This window comes from Typopeltis vanoorti, chromosome 20 (genome assembly GCF_054136105.1).
Source record: "Typopeltis vanoorti isolate ZY-2024b chromosome 20, IOZ_Tvanoo_1.0, whole genome shotgun sequence".
Lineage (NCBI taxonomy): Eukaryota > Metazoa > Arthropoda > Arachnida > Uropygi > Thelyphonidae > Typopeltis > Typopeltis vanoorti.
Genome location: NC_143568.1, coordinates 13339488 through 13363161, shown reverse-complemented (window position 1 = coordinate 13363161; position 23674 = coordinate 13339488). Strand labels below are relative to the sequence as shown.

General features: G+C 34.7%; 1 protein-coding gene across 2 annotated transcripts in view; it reads left to right on the top strand.

The window, feature by feature from the left end:
* LOC150095245 (lysosomal-associated transmembrane protein 4A) overlaps positions 1–23674 on the top strand; it is a 94411-nt gene that overhangs the window by 9204 nt on the left and 61533 nt on the right. Inside the window, exons 2-3 of one of the 2 annotated variants that reach the window (XM_090409864.1) lie at positions 13863–13973; positions 21805–22027. In XM_090409864.1, the coding sequence (XP_090265990.1) occupies positions 13875–13973; positions 21805–22027 (322 nt within the window). In that variant the 5' untranslated portion in view covers positions 13863–13874. Of the gene's footprint in view, positions 1–13848; positions 13974–21804; positions 22028–23674 lie in introns of both variants that reach the window. The other variant, XM_090409863.1, reaches the window with a different exon arrangement.

Sequence of the window (23674 nt, the reverse complement as noted above, 5' to 3'; positions counted from 1 at the left end):
TCACCAGACTACTGAAATTTCCCATTTCAGTAGTCTTCTGAAACCACCTCTTCTATTGTCTACTAGCAGCTCATTGAAGCACATGGAATTGAATACTCTGATTTTGTGCCTGTCTACACAGATGTTCTGCACAAATCCCACTAGAGTGTAACAACTTTACAGTTGTGTTATATGTAATATGACAGACCTTGCTCTAAAATACATCAGTTGCATTGCTACCAAAGGTGCATAATATATTCAGACTGGCAAAGTTCTTTATAGGCAACAAAAAAAAAAAGTGTATAGCTACAAAATTCTTGTGCTATCTTAAATCCAGCACCCTCTCTTTTTCAATTATGGAATCTTCATCATCAGCATCATCATTTGCTTGATATGTACCCTCAAGAAGTGTTCAGGCTATGACAGCACTACATCATTAAGTTTACATTATGATTGATCTCCCTATCAACAATTTTTTTCTGAATTAGTTTATTTGCTTGTCAGCACTCCAGTAGTTTCATATCTCATAGTATTATGAGAGCTTTATTCCAGTCATCTGGAATTCGACCTTCTGACCAGACTCTCTGATTCAGGCAGTATACCCACTGCAAAACTTTTTACATCTTTATATTTGATTATTATAAATATCATCTATTGCAGCTGCCTTTCCACATTTTAAGTTTTTGATGTCTTTTTCTACCTTAAGTATTGATATTGTACTACAGGGGTCTGGTTTGGGACCATTGTTATTTAATTTTTATATCAATGATATTGGGATAGGCATAACTGGTGATATACAATTGTTTGCAAATGATGCAAAACCTGGGAGAGTGATGAGGAATCAAGTAAATGTTGCCTTACAGGAGAACACGAATAGATTGTATGAGTGGGCTACATGACAGTATGGAGCTGTCGATTCAATGTTCTCTGAAATTTGGTAGGCAACAATTGGATGCAGAGTATACACTTTGAAAAATTTTGGATGAAGTTGAGGGGATGTCAGCCTGGTTGGCTGAGTGGTTAGCATATTCACTTTCCAGCCAAAAGGCTACGGGTTCAAATCCTACTGTGGGCATGGATGTTTGTGATTGTCTGTGAAAATTCTAGTGGTGAGCAGTACATGGCATTGGTGTAGATGATGTGGTTCACTGTAGTTGGTGATTTGAGTGGTGGAGAGTTGTAGACTAGGTACCCTCTTTGGATGTGTCACGCAATAATAATAAGAGACCTTGGAGTGGTGGACAAGGATCAGAAGTTCAAAGGTCACATTGCACAATTTGTGGAGACATCACATCAGATTATGATAGTGATGTGGGGAGAGGGACTTTAACATGTAAAAATAGAGGTTCTGGTTCCATTGGATAAGGTTTTGATCAGGCCTTTTATAGGTTATTGTGCACAGATTTGCCCTTGGTTTTCACTGTGATGAAGATATATTGGAAAGGGCCCAGAAAAGACCGACCATAATTGTAACATGTCTTTGGGATGTAAGATATGAAGACGGATTGAGGGAATTCAATTTGCAATGTCTTGTGAATAGGAGGAAGAGAGGGAGATATGATTGAGATATTTAAGTTGGTAGAACAAGGAGACACCCATGGAAGCTATATAAGCAGGATGTCAACTGGGAAAAAGAGCTGATCCTTTGCATGTGTAAATGCTGATGTTATTGATGATGATGTTGATGAGTGAAATGCATTGCCTGATGTTGTGGTGAATGCAGATACATGAATGAGCTTAAGGCATTGTTTGATGGGCTTTGCATGTAACAGCATTTGCTTCCTGTGATGAGTCTTTTGACTCCATGGAGGTCTGGTGGTAATAATAATATACTGCTATTTACATTTCTCTTGAAAAAATTCTACTACTATTCTGTCACTGGTTGTTTCGTTTCAACCTTTCAAAGTAATTACTTCTGACATTTAGGATATCCTTACCTTCAGTTTTCATATCTTTATCATCTCTGATTCCTTTTTACAGTTCTCTCTCTCTTTCCTCCCATTTCTAAGCTTTTTCATTAGTCTCCAGAATATTTTTCTGGAGGCTTATGAATAGCTGATATTTATCTTCTATATTCTTACTAAAGTCTTCCCATCACTTTAGCTTAGCTCTCTCTTACACTTTTCTCTATATTCTTTTAGGGCATCTGCTGACTTATTTGCTAGTATCTTCTTTTCCAGGACTTCTTTATCATATTTTGTCCACCATGGTGCACTTTTTTTTTCTATCCTTACTGAGAATCTCACATTTCCTAGCTGAATCAATCAGTTTTCTTCAGAGTTTTTACCAGAGACTCCAAGGTTTGATTCTTGTTTTCAGTAATGTTTGTATAGTTGAGTCTAGAGTTTACCTGTAAACTGTACTCAACTATACAAAAAACAGCTCAATTTAAATTTTTATCATTCTTAGAACTAAATGATGGTCACTTCCAATTTCAAATACTTTACACTCTTATATCTTGAACTAGCATGAAGATATAATTAACAACAATGATGTAGTCAACGAGGCAGGTCTTATCTCCATGTGAACCTGGACACATCTTTATGTTGGAATGTGGTGTTAGTAATGAGTAGTTCATGTCCTGAGTAGAAATTCAGCAAATACTTAAGATCACTATTAGTTGCCTTGCCTTTTTCTCCAATTTTCCCAAAACATTTCAATATGCTTGGTGGAATTCATTTCCTACTCTGCTGTTTAGATCTCTAACAAGGACTAGTTTTTCTGTTTTCTTTATGTCAGCTGCTTTCTTTTATGACCCTAAAAAATCACTCTTCCATTTCTTCCTCAGGAGAATCTTCTGTGGTGACCATAAGCACAAATAAGTTTCATTGTTCATTTCCCCATTTTGAAGTTTGTTTACATAACTCTACTTGAAATTGTCTTCCACTCAAGAAGTTTATATTCAGTGTTAAATGGCATTGCTACTCCTTCCTTTCCTTGATTGTTATTGCCTGCATATAACATTGCATACTTATTAAGATCTCACGTGTTTTTGTATTTGTCTCAGTAATGCCAATTATATCCATGTTTTACTTTTCCAGTTCTTCTGAAAATTCAATTTCCTTTCCATTAGTACTCCTGATATTCATGATTCCTAACCTTAGTTCTTCTGTTGAAGTTTTTCCCAGTAGCTGACTTTTTATCCTTCACCTTGTTTCCTTGATGAAAACAGTGGAGGCCTTGTTTCACTGGCAGCACACCACCTGTCATGAAATCTCATGTTGTAGCATCATATGTATTTGTGGTTTAAGCAATAGAGAGTACAGTTTGGTCATCTAAGTTGGCAGCCCATACCCATTTGTTCAGTACTCAGTGGATACCTACTAATGGAGTGCACCATGTGAAGGTGAGGTTGGGCATTAGTGGAGGTTTTCTCCCAGTTATTCAGCTTTGACACTTAAGCACTTTTATGTATGCTTCTCTGGATTCCAAGCCATGTTGAGATCAAGGGAAATGAGGCTGCATGTAATGCAGCTAGGTTAGCTGGTTTCTTGAGCATTGACCATCTGCCTGTACTGTATACTGATTATTGGCAGATTATCAGACAAAAACTTCTATCCCAATGGCAGTTATCTTAAAATTGACTATTAATAAGCTCCACCATATTAAACTCGAAAATAAATTATGACAATCTAGTTTGTGCAAGGTTTGAACAAAGTAAGTTATATCTGCTCAACTCACATAGGTCATCATCTCGCATCCTCCTTCCTGTCAAGGGATGATAATATGCCTGTTTGCGAGTTTTGTAATGCTAGACTCGCTATTACTCATAATTCATTTGAATGTTGTCATTTCATGAATGAGCTCAGTCATCGTTTTAGCCAGATTCACGGTCTGTCTGAGTCCTGTACAGAGTTTATTTAGACTCAATAGATGTTTCTTTGGGTTTTAAATATTTAAAGACAATTAACATCTTTTGCTGTACATAAATTGTTTATACTTTTTTAATTTTTTTATTTATACAGTGTTGTTTCTTGTTGGTAATAATTTAATACCTTGTATTTTCATGTATGTTTTAGGAATTTTTTATACATTTTCATAGATGCTTGTTTTATAGCCACTTTTTCCCCCATTTTTTTAAATACTTGTTTTTGTATGTTTCTTTTTTTTTTTTTCTAGAAATACATTTATATACATTTTTATATATATCTGCTTGTTATATTTTACTATTTTTTAACTATACTACTATGATCATTTACTGGCATGGTATGACCATAGCCATCCTTGTGCCATAAAACATCAAACAAGCAAGCAATCTAAAATGGCAAGAATGAATTTAACATGATACATTCTTGCTGGTTGCGAAATCTTCCATGACTTCAAACTTGGTAGAGGTCTTATAATAAAAAAAATTGGACCTAATTGATCTGTACAGGATGCTGATAATTTCACAAATATCAAGATAATTGACAGTTTGTATAAAAAAGAAAAAATATATATACACGGTTTATCATTGTGTGTGTGTGTGTGTGTGTGCACACACATTTTTATGTATTGACCCTGGACAATACCATTTGTTAGCACATTGTTACAGAGAAGAAAGGAATCTTTTAATATATTTCTTGAAGAGCTGTTTATTGTATTTATTGAGAAAATTGGAAGAAAACTGTTGAGAGAACAGAGGCAAATGGAATGAAGGAAGACAATGAGGTTTGATAAATTTGGAGTTGAATTGCCTATGAATATTGACCACTGGCTTCATGTTTGTTGTTACAAAATTAGAGCAAAGCAGAGGAATAATGGTGGCCAGTTCATTGAGCAGCACTCATGGAATGGAAATCATGGTGCAGAAACAGCATCTTATGTGAAAGTGATTGGAAGGAGTCATTGAGATTGGTTATCTATTAAGTGAATAGCCTTTCTTTTAGATAGTCAGGCATTCTGAGGGAGTGCACAATCCCAGATCAGAGAATAATCTAAGGTTGAGCAGATATGGATTTATGAAGTGTTAGCAGTTTAGTATAAGAGAATTCTTTTTTGTTCTGACCAAAAAAAAATGGCAAGCTGAAGGCTACAATATTTACTGTCAAGCCCTCAGAAAAAGTTTACCAACCTCTGGCTTAGCCAATGACATAGTTATTCTTCGATGCTCTCATCTGGATGAGAGTATCCAAACTATACAGATTATATCCAATTTAATTAAGCAAGTGATCCTATACTGTAAACCTGAAAAAGACTAAATATGTGCATTTCAAGGATCCATTATGACTGATCCAACTCGCTCATCAATAATTATATCTTTGAAGAAGTGGGTAATTAAATATTTATTATTATATTAATAATAATAATTAAATATTTAGGAATTAATATTAACAGTGTAAGTGATATGCATAAAGAGATAGAGGGCACAATCAGAAATGCCAGCCTTGGATACTTTGCAATCTTATGACTAGAAATCTAGAAGATTATTAATAAAATCCAAAGAAAAATTCAGGTTTTTTGCACCTGATACCTCTAGATGTGAGACATGGGCATCAAGAAAGAGAAATAATAGAAAACATTGCATTTGAAAGAACAGTATGGGAGAAGATTTTTGAATCCTCTTACGTTCAAACTGTTATACAACAAACGAAGACATAACCTACATAACCTATTTCGAAGATCCAGCAGTTCATTTATAAGAAGTCATGATGGTTGCATCTGCAGGGCAGATGACCAGTTATAGATTGAATAGACAAGAAAACTAATATGCTTAACCCAAGCAAGATGGATAGATGTGATAATGAATGACCCAAGACAACTAGATTGAATGCCTTATTGCAGGTGAAGAAACCTGGTAGTGGCAGCATTAGAACTAAATGGCCCATTAAGTTATTGAATATGATGATCCATGTTATATGCAATGTATATGTATCAGCAATGGGGATGAATGCACTTCCATGTTCAGAATTCATTACTAAAATTCTCTGAAGTTTATTATTATTATTATTACTACATGACACCTCCAAGGAGTTTAAAGATTCGTTGAGGGAGGGTATATACTCTACAAATCTCCGTCAACACTCATCATGTAGTCGGATAGCTCTAATTTAAGTTGTAGAACTTTGGCTTCCGTGGATGCTAGGTTTTTACGTGCCTCATGGATTTGTTCTCATAACAAGGCTTTTTCCAACCGGGCATAAATACTTCCATAAATAGGAAGTTTAAATCAGCCAAAGCGCTCCATATTTATTAGAGGTTGGAAAAAGCCTTGTTACGAGAACAAATCAACGAGGCACTTAAAAACCTAGCATCTACCCATGCCAAAGTTCTACAACTTAAATTAGAGCAATCTGACTACATGATTCCAGAAATTTGGGAGATTTTAGACAGGATCACAGACGACTCGGCCAAGCACTTATTACTGAAAAACAAAGAAAAATTAGTAATGAAATTTCAAGCTCTACAACAACAGAAAAGCACAAGACCATCAGGATGCCATAACGAAAGGAACAGCCAATCACAAACCGACATCATAAGGAGCAGCCAATCGCCCACAAACGAAGTTAGGAGCAACCAACCACCATCGCACCACAGCTTGGGTTATCAACCAATCAAACCACAATCTCACCAAAGGTGAACTCACTGCTAAAGAAAGGTTTGAACTATGGCATTGCTCTGAGGTCAGTGAACACACTTGATATCGTTTATCATATCGAGAGAGAGGTTTAAGATCCCTCCCTACCAATTTGGCTGATAAAATACGAATGGAAACATCGTGTATACTAAATTCAAACAAAAAACTAAGCACCAACTTAAACAAAACCAAAAATGTAGCCCTTAAAACCTTAAAAAATAACCAAGAGATTATAATCATGAAAGCAGATAAAGGCAATGCCACTGTCCTTTTAGACCGTACAACATACATTGAAAAAATGAACCATTTGATATCGGACCACAACAACTACCGAATGGTAAGCTACAACCTCACAAAACATAACAACAAGAAAACAACTGAATTAATCAAATCCATCCACACATGCCCCGAAGAAACAACAAAAAAATTAATACCTCATTATGCCCGTGCTCCCAGAATTTATGGCCTGCCAAAAATACACAAACCAGGCACACCACTACATCCGATTGTTGAAGGAATTGACAACCCAAATTATCACTTAGCCAAAAAATTAGCAGCCACACTCAAGGAATTGGTAGGTCAGTCCCCTTCCTACATAAAAAAATACACAACATTTCATTAATAAAATTAAAAACATTACACTCAACGACCAAGATTTATTAGTCAGCTTCGACATAACTTCCCTTTTCACCAATGTCCTAATCAATGACACTATCTTGCTCCTACAGAACATATTTCCACACGACATCATGGCCCTCTTTGCCCACGTACTCTGCTCTGGATATTTCGTGTGGCAAAACAATTTTTACCCTTAAAAAGAAGGTACTGCATGGGCTCACCACTCTCCTCCCCCCCCCCCCAATAGCTAACTTCTATATGGAAGACTTTGAGCAACGTGCTCTAGAGACGGCATGTCTAAAGCCCAAAATTTGGCTCAGATATGGCGACGATATTTTCACCATTTGGTCCCACGGCCACAAAGCTCTAAATACATTCCTAAGCCACCTAAACAAACAACACAAAAGTATCCAATTCACCGTTGAAATGGAAAAAAACAAGTCTCTTCCTTTCCTAGATGCACTTGTCAGACATCTTCCCTCTGGCTGTCTCTACTTCTCAGTTTACCACTAACCTACACACACACACAGGCCAATATATACACAAAAATTCTTACCACCACCCAACACAAAAACTAGGTGTCATAAGCACCCTTAAACACAGAGCTCTAACTATTTGTTCTAATGAACAAGCTCTAAACTAGGAACACAAGATCATCAACCAAACATTTATAAAAAATGGATACAGTAGAAAAACTATTCACAAGATCCTCCATAAAGATACCAGTAAGAACAAAAAAGATTTCAGGAATGCTATTGCCATTCCTTATGTTAGAGGCATTTCTGAAAAAATAGACAGAACACTATGCAAATACAACATTAAAACCACCTTTAAACCCCCAAATAAGTTAAGACACCTACTCAGTTCTTCTAAAGATCCTCTTCCACACCTAGCCCACCCAGGGGTATACAAAATACAATGCACATGTAACATACCATACATAGGGGAAACAGGGCCAACTATCCCAATCAGATAAGAAGAACACAAACGACACATTAAATACCTCCATTTTGGAAAAATGGCCTTTCTGACCATGCACTCCAAACATGCCACAGAATTGATTGGAAAAATACCACCACACCAAAACCTGGTTTGAGAGAAAATTTAGAGAGTCATCTGAAATGCTCAGACACAACCCAAATCTCAACAAAAATGATGACCTAACCATTTCAAGAATGTGAAGGACCCATCTACAACCTGTATAACAACCTAAACTAGCCACAGAAAAATTCCACTACAAGAAGACAACCTGGTGATGCTGTTGAATGTTACAAACACAACTGAAAGAAATCATATTATAACAATCAGAACTGTACAAATCCAGAATAATGTTAATACATGAGGACTTTAGCAGTTTATTGTAGTTCTATTTATTTATTTATTTACTTATTTTTGTAATTTTTTTTTAAATTTTAATTTTTTTTTATTTATATATTTATTTATTTTTATCACTAGAGGTCAGGCTAGAGAAAAGGATTAATTAACTACGTAGATTTAGTTTACCGGTATACAGGGCTAGAGCATGTAGCTTGGTTCCTTATACACTTGTATTCTTCCGATGATGACCTCAGTACAGGGGTCGAAATGTCAAGTTTTATTTTATTAGTAATTAATAAAATAATCTGTTCAACACATGTGTTTTGTGTCCCTAAATTTATAAATATGAATGCTGATCACCGTGTAACCTTATTAGATAGTATATATTGGATACATTTATCATTATTATGTAACCTCTCCAAGGACTCATTGCATGATTTTTTTATATTTTTTGCTTTGAAGCTTATATCAAATGATATTAATGTTTTTAATTTGTTCACATACAAAGTCAGATCCAAAAAATTTTTATACCCACTTTCAGTCAGTTAACAGGCAATGATCTAATTCATGATATAATAACTGTAATTAAATCTCTTTTATCTTATACATGTAACTCTTGTATTTCTAAAAAAAACATTTTATCATTGATTCATTTTTATGTTTAAATACTTGAGCATGGAGAACAAATATAGTAATTCAATCAGCATTACTCATCCTGTTTGTTGTTTGTATAATTCACCACTAGCTGTTTTGCCTGTAGTTTATGTCCATACCATTGTATTGTGGAACTTCTTGCCCACTGTCACAAAGCAGTTTTATTAACCATTAGTTGTTCATTAACTTTTTTTTTTTTTTTAAATTGTCCTATTTTCATTCCTCTAGCCATAAAATTAGTCCATTAATCATGCATCTTAAATAGTAATATTACTCACAACTACAATTATTTGTTTTTTATGGTATCAACTTAACTAGAATAACTGTGTATATTATGCAATTAAATGGAAAGCGAAGTGAACTGTTAAAAGTAAGGAAACTTTAAAGCTATTAAGAGCACATGTTTTCTATAACATTTCTTTATAACCAGTCTAATACAGTAATTGTTTATACATTTCCCAGTAAGTAGGTTTTTTTTTTATTTTTTTATGAACAGTTGGTTTGGAAAAAAATATAGCAGTAGGTCATTTCAGCCTAATTAGAAAGGTGTTACTGGAGTGTAGATGAAAACCAGTTTCCCTTTCACATATGGCCAGTCATAATATTACAACTATATTTTAAAGCAGCAGTCAGAAAATACTATCTGAAATAATTAGTCAGAAAATTGCATAAACAATGGAATTAATGTTTACTCTGTATTATTTGACTGTTTCACATGTAATAAGATTTCTTGTGGAAAGTTCATTGACCAAGTAGTAATGAAAGTTGAATTACTATAAATTATTATTTAGAATTGATGTCAACTAATGAAATTATCTTCATAAGAATGAAATTTTTTCAATTCATTGGAAACAGTATTTAGATCACTAAAAACGAGGATTAAAATATTGGCTCCAGTTCATTGGAAGACAGAAGTTGGAACATTATATTAGTTCCAATAATTGAGAAAATTGGAGAGAACATGGATGATGTGAGAGAGGTAATGGTTTGATTTGTTATGAGAGAAAAAAATATACTCATGGGTCCTACACCATGATTTTGGAATATCATACTTTCATTATTAATATAAGAACTCCTCTGAAAATGTCTTCTGATAAAAAGGAAAATGCCAATGAAGTAGACAGTACTATTAAACCATAATCATCACCATCATCAAATTCTGTATACTATATTAATGCATGTTATACTAAATGATGAGTTTGTGTTATTGCTTTCCTGTTATCAGTTTCTTCCAAATTAGTCTTATTTCTCAGTAGTACAGTATTATCAGACACTATTATTCCATCTTAGGCACAATTGCATCAATCCACCCTAGATTTTGGTCTTTCTCCTTCTTTTTCTTGCCATCTTGGCAATAAACACCTGTTTTACTAACTTTTCTTCTATCATTCTGTTTGTTACTATACCACTCTAGGTTATTTCTGTTCACACATTCTTGAATGCTAACAATATCATGTTCTTTTAGTTTCTTCATATTTAATATGATTCTACCAGTGATGCTCTCTGTTCATTCTCTAAATTTTTATGAGAATTCTCATATCTGTAGTCCCTAGTCTTTGATCAAGTATTATTATTCATGACACCTCCAAGTAGTCCGAAGACTCATTTTTTTGCAGGAGGACACCCACTGTACAACTCTTTTGTAAAAAGTATTTTTTACAAAGAGTACTACTGTAAAAAGTATTTTTTACAGTAAAAACTGTAAAAACTATTTTTTTGTCTGTAAATTGCGTGTGTTCTGAAGGGCCGATTTGTCTGTATGCGGGATGAAAAACCCTGCTACCTCCATATTAAATCGGCTAACTCACCTTCGATTGAAAAAGTCCATATAAAGATTCCTCCCGTTATGACGAGAATCGAACTTAGGCCTTTTCTAATCGAAGGGTGCAACGTACCATCATTCTTCCAATTGCGCTACGGAGGCACTTAATTATTAAGCGCCTCTTAGAAATAATACTTATAAATCAGTTACAAGCATAAGACTTCAAGGCCTGTATCAATTAAATTATGTGTGTAGGTTGAAGTCAAGAGCAAAGTAATCTGTTGGTATTCTTTTTGGTAAAATTGTATTCTTTGGGGAATATTTCACATGGAAGGTTGTTCTGCAGAAAGAATGTGGACAGAATGAGTCATGAAAATTCTTCACTTAGGTAAAGATTAAACAGTAATGTAATTTCTTCAAAAAACAAAATCCACTAATGCCTTTTATTCCCCTATAGGGAATAGTCAAGGCTGTTTTTATCCTTATCTGACTTTTGATGATTGAGGAGGCAATTCATTCTGCACCACTAGCCAATCAGAGATAGCTGGCCCAAGACTCATTAATTATAAACACCATCTTGTGGTCTCTAATACTATATTTATTTGTCTGAAATAGTGTGGGTTCTACAGTCAATTTGCTTGAGTTTACAGGACAAAAACCTGAGTTTGTGAGAAGAAAAAAATTCTGTTTGCCCATTCCAGAGATAGACTAAATCAGGAACTGGTCAAAGAAAGGGTTAGAAAAAGTTCCTCTAGTCAGTGACTAGAATCGAACCTGGGTTTTCCTTTCTTCGGGCAGCCTAGTGCTGGAGTGCAAATGCCCCTTCCACTGAGCTACAGGCTTCCATTTAAAAAATCCACTAACATTTTTTATTCTCCTATAGGGAATAAGTAGATGAGGCTGTTTTTAGCTCTAACTTTTGACTGAGGGGACAATTCAATCTCCACAGCAGAAATGGGGAAATGATGCATATTTTGCTAACTGTTCTGATCTAAATATCAGTAGAATATATGATACGGAAACTGACTGGGAGACAGTGGCAGAAGAATCTCTGAGAGATTGGTGGGATTGTCATTCAGCTGAACTATCCTTTTCTGAACAACATCAAGAATTTTTAGTTAGGTTTTTAGGTGCATGACCTCAAATCTTACTATTATTACACTTCCAAGGAGTCCAAGGACTTTTGTGGGAAAGCACTCCACTCCACTCCACTACTGCCTCCCCTACTAAATTCTCCAGCTACACGACTACCACTATCAACAATGCCATCTACTGCCATCAACAATATTAATTTTTTTCTGTAAATTGCATGTGTTCTCATGGCCAGTTTGCCTGTATAAGAGCAGTATTTCAAGGTTGGGTGGCTTACAAGAAAGTACTGGACAGATGAAAAGTAACATCTAGAGTGAAAAAGGATGCCAATTTTCTTGGAAGCTGAGTTGACAAATTGAATGCTTTATAAAATTTCTGTCATGGAAATGAGATTCTTTTTAATGTATCATATATATATATATATATATATTGTTTTAATTAGGATTGACTCGGGATGTATACATTTATAAAATTAAAATTTAACTGACTAGAACCAAGAAAGTATAACAAAAACTAATAAATCACGACTAGTTTCATTGGTGTTCCGACTTCTTCAGGAGAGTAAGAAATAACATAAGACTTATAACAAAATAACAAGGTAAAAAACATGGACTTTCCAGCTTAATAAAAAGAAGCAGAATAGTAAGTCATATTTGAATAGGTGACCGTATGCTGCTGTTGGTATGAGTTGATTGTGTGTGACAGCTGGCGCTCTAAAATTAGCTGTCACACACATTCAAATCATACCAACAGTAGCACGCGGTCAGTCACCTATTCAAATATGACTGTTACTATTCTGCTTCTTTTTATTAAGCTGGAAAGTCCATGTTTTTTACCTTGTTATTTTTATAAGTCTTATGTTATTTCTTACTCACCTGAAGAAGTCGGAACACCAATGAAACTAGTCGTCTAGTCATGATTTATTAAAGTTTTTTGTTATACTTTCTCGGGTTCTAGTCAGTTAAATTTTAAATATATATATATATATATATATATTATTATTTTTTTTTTTTTTTTGTCTATCACTCTTCTGAAATTTATGAATTTTCGTTTAATTTCAAAATTTAAGGTAAGCTATCTGGTGATACTTATTTAAAATAACTTAGTATATGTTATGTTTGACGATGATATGGTGACAGTGATATTTTATTTATAATGTTGGATCTTTAATATCCACTGTTTCTATATAATTTATGCTGCCAAAATGAAGCCATACTGCTCTTTCTTTATTAATTACTTTTACACACTGACCAAGAGTTCACTTATGAAAAATATAATTCTCTGGTGTTTGATTGCTTTAGTATGGAATGAGAATTTTTGCTCTCTTAAGGTTTCTGCCTGGTGACCCCAATGAGGGTTGAAACCGGGGCAGGGTTGGCCTTGAGAGGCTCTGCTTGGGAGTAAGTTTTTGCCTGTCTCTGAGTGGGGCCACTGCTGAGATTATGGCTCTGCTTGGTGGTGGGGTGAGCCTGCCACTGGATAGAGCCAATGCTGAGAAGTTCTCGGTGATGGGGTGAACCTGTCACTGAGTTGGGCGATCTTTCGGAATCAACTTATTTTTAGGGCCCGCTTCACCTATACAAAGGTCTCTGAAGAGAACCCACCAGTTAGAAACAGCAGCTATCAGGCCAGTGAAACCTTTATCAAATGCACTAATAAAAAGTGAATATATGGATGCTTTTGGCAAGGGACATGTTCTTTTAATTACTCAAGCTAATGCGACTCTTGATGCTGAGGGTTATATTCTCATATGCTCTCTCTGCTCATAATTACAAAACTTTCTTGGTTTCTACATACATTTGACTTTGAAATATTGTTGAATTTTTAATATCAACAATTTCTATATTATTTATTTATTTTTATTTTTTAGAATTTTTTTTCTAGATTTCAAAACAGATGCTTAGGAAAGCTGATTTTGGAAGCAGCGACAATTTTCGTTGCTGCTTTTGTTGTCATGTTCGAACAGGAACTATAATTCTGGGAGTTTGGCACTTGGTAAGTTTTCAAGTTTTTTTTGTTGAGCAGTTTATTAATAGCAAAATAATTTACAAGCAAATGATCTAAATGAAAATAAAATTTGCATGTAATGTTTAGATCATGACAGGTCCTTGATTTGTGGAAAGATGAAGATTATATCTTCATTTCTACAAGCTATTATCAGTACTTTGGGTACTTGTTTGTTATGACTGTATGTGCATTTGTTAACTAACATCTTATGTTTACTAAAGAAAGAAACAATTAATTATGGTAATTATGCATATTTCTGATATTGAAAATAAATATAAAATTGATAAAATACGGTCCTTTTGGTAGGAAAGACAAAGAATAAGGACTAACCATCCTTTTTTTTTTTTTTTTTTTTTTATAATTGTTTAAGCCTCAGATCGAGCTGAATAAGAAGATCAAAGTAAGACTTGGTTTTTATGAATATTTAAAAAAAAAAAAAACCACATTAAGTTTTAGGTAACACTTTCCAATATATTTTTATTTATTTCTTAAATAATCTGGAAACCCTGTTGCATACAGACCAAACATGGAACTTTTTCAAGCCATGGTAGTCTTGCACTGGGAAATGAAATTCATCTCCCACCTAAAGACAGTCACAAACATCCAAGCCCATGGTGAGATTCAGCCTGCATCTTTGTTGGTTGGGGAGCAAATATGCTAACCACTCAGCCAACCAGGCTGGCAAATTATTTCTATACCTTCACTACTGTTGAATTCTCTTTATCTACTTTAAATATAATGATTTCATTATTCTTACATAAACTTCTTAAAGCATTTTTCTCTAAAGCTATGATATTTTTGGCAGGTGGCTATTTAATAAAATAAACACATCGGAACAGCCTTCAAACCAGTTAACACCTTACAAACTTCCTACATTCCTCTAAATCAGGGGTGGGGAACCTTTTTAGTATCAAGGGTGAAAATTGCTCATTTAAAAACTTCCGTGGGTGACTGGCAAATTTTAACTCTTATATATAGTGTATGTAGTGTGCAATATATATCTCAATAAGTAAATGTGCAATATTCTCATCTGATATGGTATCTTTTAATTACAATTGTGTAGACATATAGCTTTTGCTTGATTGTTATAATTATATTTAATTTATTTAAAAAATTATATTTATTTTATTTTAACTGAGAACTTTATTAAAGCAATAATAGCATAATAAATATTTCATCAAAGTTAATGAAGCTTACCTTTAATCTTAAACTTTTTAGTGAGAAGGCTGAAACTGCTTTTTTTGTGAAAGCTTAGAAATATTAGTCGCCCTTGATGAGATGGCCACTCATAGTTCACTGGCGAGATTTTCGTCACTGAGTCTTATACGAAGGCGATTTTTTGCCAGACTTAATTTTGAAAAAAATTGTTTGCATTGGTAAGTAGTAGAAAACTGAAAAGCTATTTTCAAGGCGTTATTTTTTAAAACAGAGAATTTCTCAGAAACAAAAGATTTTTAAAAGTCCAATATAGGCAGATTACTATATTTTGATCTTTATCACACTGGAAATCAATCAACTCTAATTGCAAGAAATCGGAAGCTTCCTCAGGGCGAATTGAAATAGACTCACGGACGAGGGGGTTCCCCACCCTTGCTCTAAATGAAAAGTTCCACTTATAAACATCCTGGAGAATACAAGATTTTGTGTTCTTGTAGAAGGAATGGTCAAACTGGGAGAAGTTTCAAAATTTGTAACAAAGATCATATAATCAATGTTGAAAACAAAAGGAAAGAAAAAAGTCTACTTGCAGTGCCCATGCTTAAAGAACATCACATGGTAAATTGGCAAGCATCCTCCATGCCTTACTTAGAAGAGAATTAGTTCAAGAAATAAAACTAGATGTATTTCCTTGAAATAAATCTAGTGTTATTTAAAAATGTCTAAGAGTTAAACCTGGTTGTTTATTATTCTTGCAAATCTACTTGTAGTAAATAGCATACAATTGTTGACCACATTACCTGCATCAACCTAACAGCATCCTTCCATGACAGGTGTGCACTACATCCAGCAACCTCTCACTGCACCAGCTAAGGAACTATATACTCCATTGTCTGTCATCATGTAGTTATGTAATGCACAGAGTGCAGAATACTGATTTTCTTCCAACCTATATTGATGGTTCATGATCTTGCAACCAACAGAGGTGTCAGAGGCTTTTTTAGGTAACACTTTCCCATAAAAGGATGTAAACCTGTAGTACGTTAACGTGGGCTAAGAATTTATATATGGTGTGTGTGTGTGATATATTGTATTTTTATTTATTTCTTAAATAATCTGGAAACCCTGCTGTATACAGAATAAACATGGAACTTTTTCAAGCCATGGTAATCATACAGCTCGGCTTGCACTTGTGCATATAAAAGAAAATTGTTTCCAAAAGCATGTGATTTGTACAGTCTCATTGACTTCTTTACAGGCCATCTCATCTCATATACTAGGGTGGTCTGAAAAGTTTTTGGCCTAACAATGATAAAATGAATTTATAATTTCAAAATTATTTTTATTTTTCAGCATAATCTCCCTTGAGATAAGACATTTATACCAGCACCATTATCCCGTACCTGTAGTGGTTCTCAGTAAGATCTGCAAAATACCCCTCTACAGCTGCAATCACCTCTTGATTCGAAGAAAAACGCTTTGGGAAGAGATAGAAGTCAGAGTGAGCCAAATATGGGGAATAGGGTGGATGTTCCAACAATTCATAGTGCAGATCCCTTAATTTTCCATTTTAAAACACCTTTGTGGGCAGATGTATTGTCCTAATGAAAGATGATTTTTTTTTTCTTCTGCAAACTGGGTCTTTTCTCACGACTTTTTTCGTCTAGTTTGGTTAAAAGATTGGAATAATATTCCCCAGTCACTGTTTTACCATTTTTGAGATAATTAATAAACAAATTGCCTTTAGCAGGGGTGCTTAAGGTTCAAAGCTGTATAACTGAGAGAAGACCTCCACATAGCATTTAAAGGAATGCGGAGAACCAACCAGGGCTTCTGACCTAATGTCCAGTCCCCACCTTCTCATGGTGCACACTGTTAGGTATCTATCTGGATACTGAACGAACGAGGATGGGCTGACAATTTGGGATTTAGCTGATCAAATTGTATTCTTATTAAACCATAATATTAAACGATGGTACAACATGACAGAATTTCATGCCAGATGGGTCGTCATCCAGTTAAACAAGCCACCCATTGTTTTTGCCAGGGAACCAGGGCAAACAGTGAAAAGTCAGCTACCGGAACAAACCCTGAAGCACACCCCAATTCAATATCATCAGAGTTCAAGATCGGTACTAATGGAGCTAGCTGAGTAATTGGATAAGTACCAGATCGATATAATAGTGTTGACTGAAACAAAAAAGGCAAAAACTGGTGAAATCTTTCTGAGCACTAAATACAAAATGTTATATTCAGGCAATAACAATCAAGGAAAAGAAGTAGCCATAGTATTCAACATTAACCATGAGGCTAATCTTCTTGAATGGCAAGCAATTTCAAGTAGAATGATGTTGGCAAATATCAGAATGGGGAACTGGACAATGAGACTTATTTGTGTCTATGGTCCCACAGAGGGTTCTGTAAGGTAGAAGTGGGGATATTTTTTGAGGCTTTATAGAAACAACTGACACAATGAAAAAGTAAAAGTTGGTCCTTGTTGGGGATCTAAATAGCAGAGTAGGAAATGATTGTCAGACATACAAAAATATTTTGGGAAAATTTGGAGAAAAGAGCAAAGTTAATAATAATGGCAAATACCTGTTGGATTTCTGCTCAGGACATGGACTGGTTATTACTAATACCATATTCCAACATAAAAATGTGCACAAATTCACATGGAGAGAAGAGGCAAGGAATAAGAAAAGTCTCATTGACTATGTTATTGTTGATAGTGATGTTTTCTCTCTGGTGCAGGACACTAGAGTGTTCAGAGGATTTGAAATTGGAAGTGATCACCATTTAGTCTTGAGCAAGATTGAAAAGAAGAACATCTAAGAAAGTTTTAAAGTGAATAAAAGTTGAGCAGCTCTCAGATATGAACTGTAGACTGAAATATACAAACATTATTCAAGAAAAAATGAAAGAGTTTGAGAACAGGAACCAAATCTTGGAGATTCAGTGGCAAGCCCTGAAGAAAACACTGATTGATTCAGCCAGAGAGGCATGTGGTGAGGTTGTCTGGAAGGATAGAAAAATCAGAACTCCATGGTGGACACAGGAAGTTAAAGAGGCAGTGAAGGAAAAGAAGAAAGCATAACAAAAGTTCAAGGCAAATAAGTCAGCTTATGCTCTTAGAGAATACAGAGTCAAATGTAAGAAAGCTAAACACTTCAATGCTAGTAAAACCCAGTTCTGTCTTATTTCTGACAAAAAAAAAAACATTTTCCCCCAATATTATTTTTGATAACACTAAAATTTCCAGATGAGATGAGATTTCTCTTTTTTGGAATTACCCTGACATCAGGTCTCTCCTGGCATAAACACATCACAACCATTGTATTCTCAGTTCCAAAAAACTAGGATATCTGTTTTGCTCAAGACGTTACTTCACCTGTAAACAGCTGTTAATCTTATACAAGTCACAAATCTGCCCAGCTATTGAATACTATTCTCACATTTGGAGTGGGTCTTCAAAAAGCTCCTTCAATATGCTTGACTCAATACAGAGGAGAGCAATTAGGTTGATAAATGACCCATCCTCTTACCAACTCACTATCCTCACTTTCACATAGATGTTTGGCCTCTACAATTTGTGTATTCTACAAATATTTCCATGGCAAATGTTCATCTGAAATGGCATCAATAATTCTCCCACTCAGTATTAAGCTTATTAGAACATGTATACAGCTGATGCTCAACATCCTTTCACAGTACACCTTGAAACTCAAAGACCAAGTTTCTTTTCCTCCTTCATCCTTGCTACTGCTGTACTGTGGAACAGTCTTCCCCCTAATGTATTTCTCAAGGAATACAATATACAGATTTTTAAATCAAATGTAAACAATTTTAAGTTAAGGGATATTACATCCCATATTGTTTCATAGCCGAATAAGAAACTCAAAGAGTTTCATGCCGAATATAGTAAATATATAAAGTTCAATGAGTCCAAGTGTAAGCAAATACCTGGATAGTGTTAAAACTGACCCTTTAGGGAGTGCAACACTGAGGCAACTCATGGTAAGGGTGGAGCAAGCTCCGATCATTATTCTTGATATTTTCCCATAATGTGAAACCCAGCTCCTAGGTGCTGTATTACTGTTCTACATTATGAGTGAGAGAAGGTCACTACCCAGACTGGTTTCAACCTTTATTGAGGTCTCATCGGTGCTCATCTCATCATCATGTAAGTTCTGTTTGCTACAAACTTGGTATTTCTAGGTCTACCTACTCACTGATGAGACCTCAATAAAGGTTGAAACCAGTCTGGGTAGTGACCTTCTCTCACTCATAATGTAGAACAGTAACCCAGCTCCTAGGAGCTGAGTTTCACATTATGGGGAAATATCAAGAATAGTGATTGGAGCTTGCTCCACCCTTACCATGAGTTGCCTCAGTGTTGCACTCCCTAAAAGGTCAGTTGTAACACTATCCAGGTATTTGCTTACGCTTGGACTCGCCGAACTTTATATATTTACTATATTCAGCATGAAACTCTTTGAGTTTCTTATTCGGCTATGAAACAATATGGGATGTAATATCCCTTAACTTAAATAAGTTTATATGTCACCGAATTGAAGCCTTTGGCTCTTCATATAATTAATAAATATAAACAAGTTTCTCCTTTCCCAACCCACTACCCATATATGTTACTAACTTACTATAGGTTGATAAACAAACCTCTCATGTATGGGCCCAACATTAAAAAAAAAAAAAAAAAAAACCTTGGATACCAAAGATTGTATTCTCATAAACTCAAATTTTTCGAAACTCTAAGTTTCTATATACATGCATACACACTATGTGGACAAAAGTATTTGGACACCTAGTTGTGGTTATAAAAAAAAAAAAAAAAAAAAAAGAAGCGTTTTATTTACATTTCTAGTATTGAGTGGGACCACTTTTGGTCTAAATGACAGCAGCTACCCTTCGGGGCATATTTTCAAACCAATTTCTGATATGTTGCAATTCCTCTCGCAACTTCCCCTATTGCTGATGCTGATGACAACCATTGTGGTCTTAAATGAATTTGCCACTCTAATCTTCCCAAAGATGGTTGAGGTCCAGACTCTGAGCTGTCCAGCTCAACACTTCAATGTTGTTTTGTGGGAACCAGCATTATCATGCTGAAACATGCAAAGGTCATTGCCGAAGTACATTCACAGCATTGAAAACATGGTTTTCCAGGATGCCAAGGTAACTATCAGATGTCATGGTTTTGGTCACATCCCACATCCAACCAATGGACCAGGCTCCAACCAACTGAAACACTCCTATACTGAGCCTCCACCAAACTTGACAGTTGTAACGATGCAATTCTGCTGGAACTGTTCCCTGGGTAATCTCCAAATCCGAGCACCATCATCAGAGTGAAACATTTGAAAACATGATTCGTCACTCCACAGAACCCTTTTCCAATCATTTACAGTCCAGGAATGATGTGCAAGCCACCAGTCCAAACGGCATTTGGGGGATGGAGGGTATGGCTTGTTCACAGCAGCTCTGCCATGGTAACCTAAGGTATACAACATTCTGTTGACAATTCTAATGCTGACAGATGGCCCTGCAGCATTTTCTAGGTTGACTGCTGATTTGCTGGATGCTCAAACATCCAGAGACGGAACTCGTCGATCTCAATCACTGATTTTATATTCCAATTTGTGTTTTTATTTTTTTCAGTTTATATACGGTATCCACAAAATAATGTCTTATGATGCATGCCTTTTTGTACAATCTGTATATCTTTTCATGACATTCTTTCAAATTTTAATTTCCTCTGGATTGTTATCCAGACTTTCAGGCTTTCAAAACCAGATCAGGCAGAATAGGGTGGTTAATCTTTGTTCCTCTAGTATCCTATGTCTGTAAATTGCATTGGTTCTTCTGGCTGATTTGCCTGTTTTGTGGGATGAAAAACCCTACTGCTGCCATGTGAGTTGAAAAGCCCTGATAAAGGTTCTTCACATCCTAGGCAAGATTAGAACCTAGGTCTTCCATTCAATGGGCATCATTGAAACTGACTGAGCTGCAGAGGCCCTATGAATAAGATAATTTTTTTTTTTTAATATACTCAATTTTTAAGAATAAATTCCTAGACTAACACAGGAAAATTTGAGGTAATCAGTATTCAAATTCACACTAAATTTATTGCTTTGTATTATTCATTGCAGATATTTTTATGGTCACCTCATCTGTGAAAGGATGAAAACTTTTTTTTACACTGATACTGTGAATGCAATAATGATTAAATAAACTAAGCCAGATAGCCTACTCTATACAACATGGCTTTAAATCACTTCAATTCTCAAGCTGCATTTATGTCTTCATTATTTATAAGATTATGTTTATAAGAATTGATTTTCAGGTTCAAATAAAACATGTCAAAATGAATTTCTGAAATAGTCTTCTTAATGTGGAAACTTTCTGTGCCTTAAAGTCACACACACACACACACACACACATATATATATATATATATATATATATATAGGAATTTATAGATTTCTTCCTCATTATTTCTCTTGGAAATTGAGATTATATTAAATTAATTGACTGCTTTAAGTGTAACAAAGACTGGTTCAGTCCTTGCTACAATTTGTCTGAAAATACAGATATTTTCAGACAAAAAAAATAAAAAGACATATATACATTTTTCCCTTTCTAGGTTCTTCATATATTAGCATTTGCACTGTTATTTAGTGTACTTCTTCATCCAGAAGCTATATCTAGCAGGTTTGCCACTTGGACAGGCAATGGAGTTGGTACCTCATCTCCTCAAACTGCTGCAGGTGGTCCCATTTCACCTGAATACTACAGTCCTCAGTTACCTGATCTAAGTGCAGGGCCTGCAGCAAATTATGCTTTTAGCAGAGAAAAATGGCAGCTACGTAAGTATACATAGTTGTTTTCTGGTTTTTGTGCTTAACTGACATGCTTGAGAAAAATCGACGTTGATAAATTTCACATTATTATATATATTAACAGTAGAAGGAAAGAGTTCTCCAGTCATTTGAGATATATATGTACTAATTCTATAACTGTTATTTTGCATCATGTATTACCAGTAGATATGGGATCCTTTTCATTATCAGAATGTACAATCTATCAGATTATAGAAATCACTGGTACATACATGACATCAGATAACAAATATTCCTGATTACATGGCATGTAATCAGTAATCAGGAATATTTAAATTCATACAACTTAGAAAATTATTTTTAGCAAAATTTCAGCCAGTCCTCATGGCCATCATTTTTTCCAGTAGGAATGGAATAGCAAGTTAAATTCATACAATAGTGATATATAATATGCATGATACAGTGAGTTCAGATATATCTACCATTAGATTTCAAATGGTTTAAGTTAATTAAAGGATAAATATGCACAGCTTAAAAATTGATAATAATGGTGTGGTATATTTAACAAAACCATTTCCTAGAGTTGAGAAAGCTTTAGACCAAGGGTTCCCAACCTGGGGGAGAACTTCAGGAGGGAATTTGGATCATAGTGGGGATGGATTATGTGTTAGGCACAAATTTTAAATACTGTATGCTTTACAAATAAATTTTCTTAATAGTTTATTATTATATTTAAAATTTCTTAATTAATGGCCATAGTTACTGAAGTCATTAGACAGATTAACTATAGCTTGAATCCATAAATTTAAGATATTAGGACACTTGAAAGGAAATCTGTAAAAATTTTTTTAGGTTGTAATCTATAAATTTCATTTAAATGCATATTTATTTATCTATGAAACTGAATATAATTTTCAGAGTTTTTAGATTTTTTAATGATACGATTTTTACCCCCATGAACTACACAGATATTCACCATTTTTTTAAAGAGATTAACAAACATTTGTTACAAACCAAAATATATTCAACATGTTTAGAAAATCTGACATTTCGCACACATGACCTTCACACTAAAGCATAGCCAAATAATCCCCTCCTATCAACGCAGTTACATCTTTTCAACTGTCTCTGTTAGTTGCATACTGATAACAGCGAAGTTGGCATAGCAACTCTGACATGCCAAAGTGGTAAGGGTAGCATTAAGATTATCATCACTCTGCTTTCACTTGCACTATCTGAGATGTATATAGTGGTATGTGCACATGCACATTTTTTTACTTGTACATTATTTTTGCCCATAATCCCTGCCTGTCAAGTGCAATTATGTCTTCAACTGTCTCTGTTATTTGCATACTGAGTGAAGTTAGTGTAGCAACAGGAACATGCCGAAATGGTAAGGATAACATTAAGATTATCACTCCGCTTTCACTTGCACTATTCTGAGATGCATATAGTAGTATGCAAGTGTGCATTTTTTTTTTTTTTTACTTGTACATTATTTTTGCCCATCATGAGTGTTAAAAAAAAAAAAAGAAGATATGATGATTGATATGTTCAATGTGAGTTCACATGTATCATCATCAATGGAGAAGAAAGGCCTCAATGTGTTATTTGTAGCAAAGCTTTGTCAAATGATTCTATGAAATCAACAAATTTGAAGCAGCATTTGCAAAA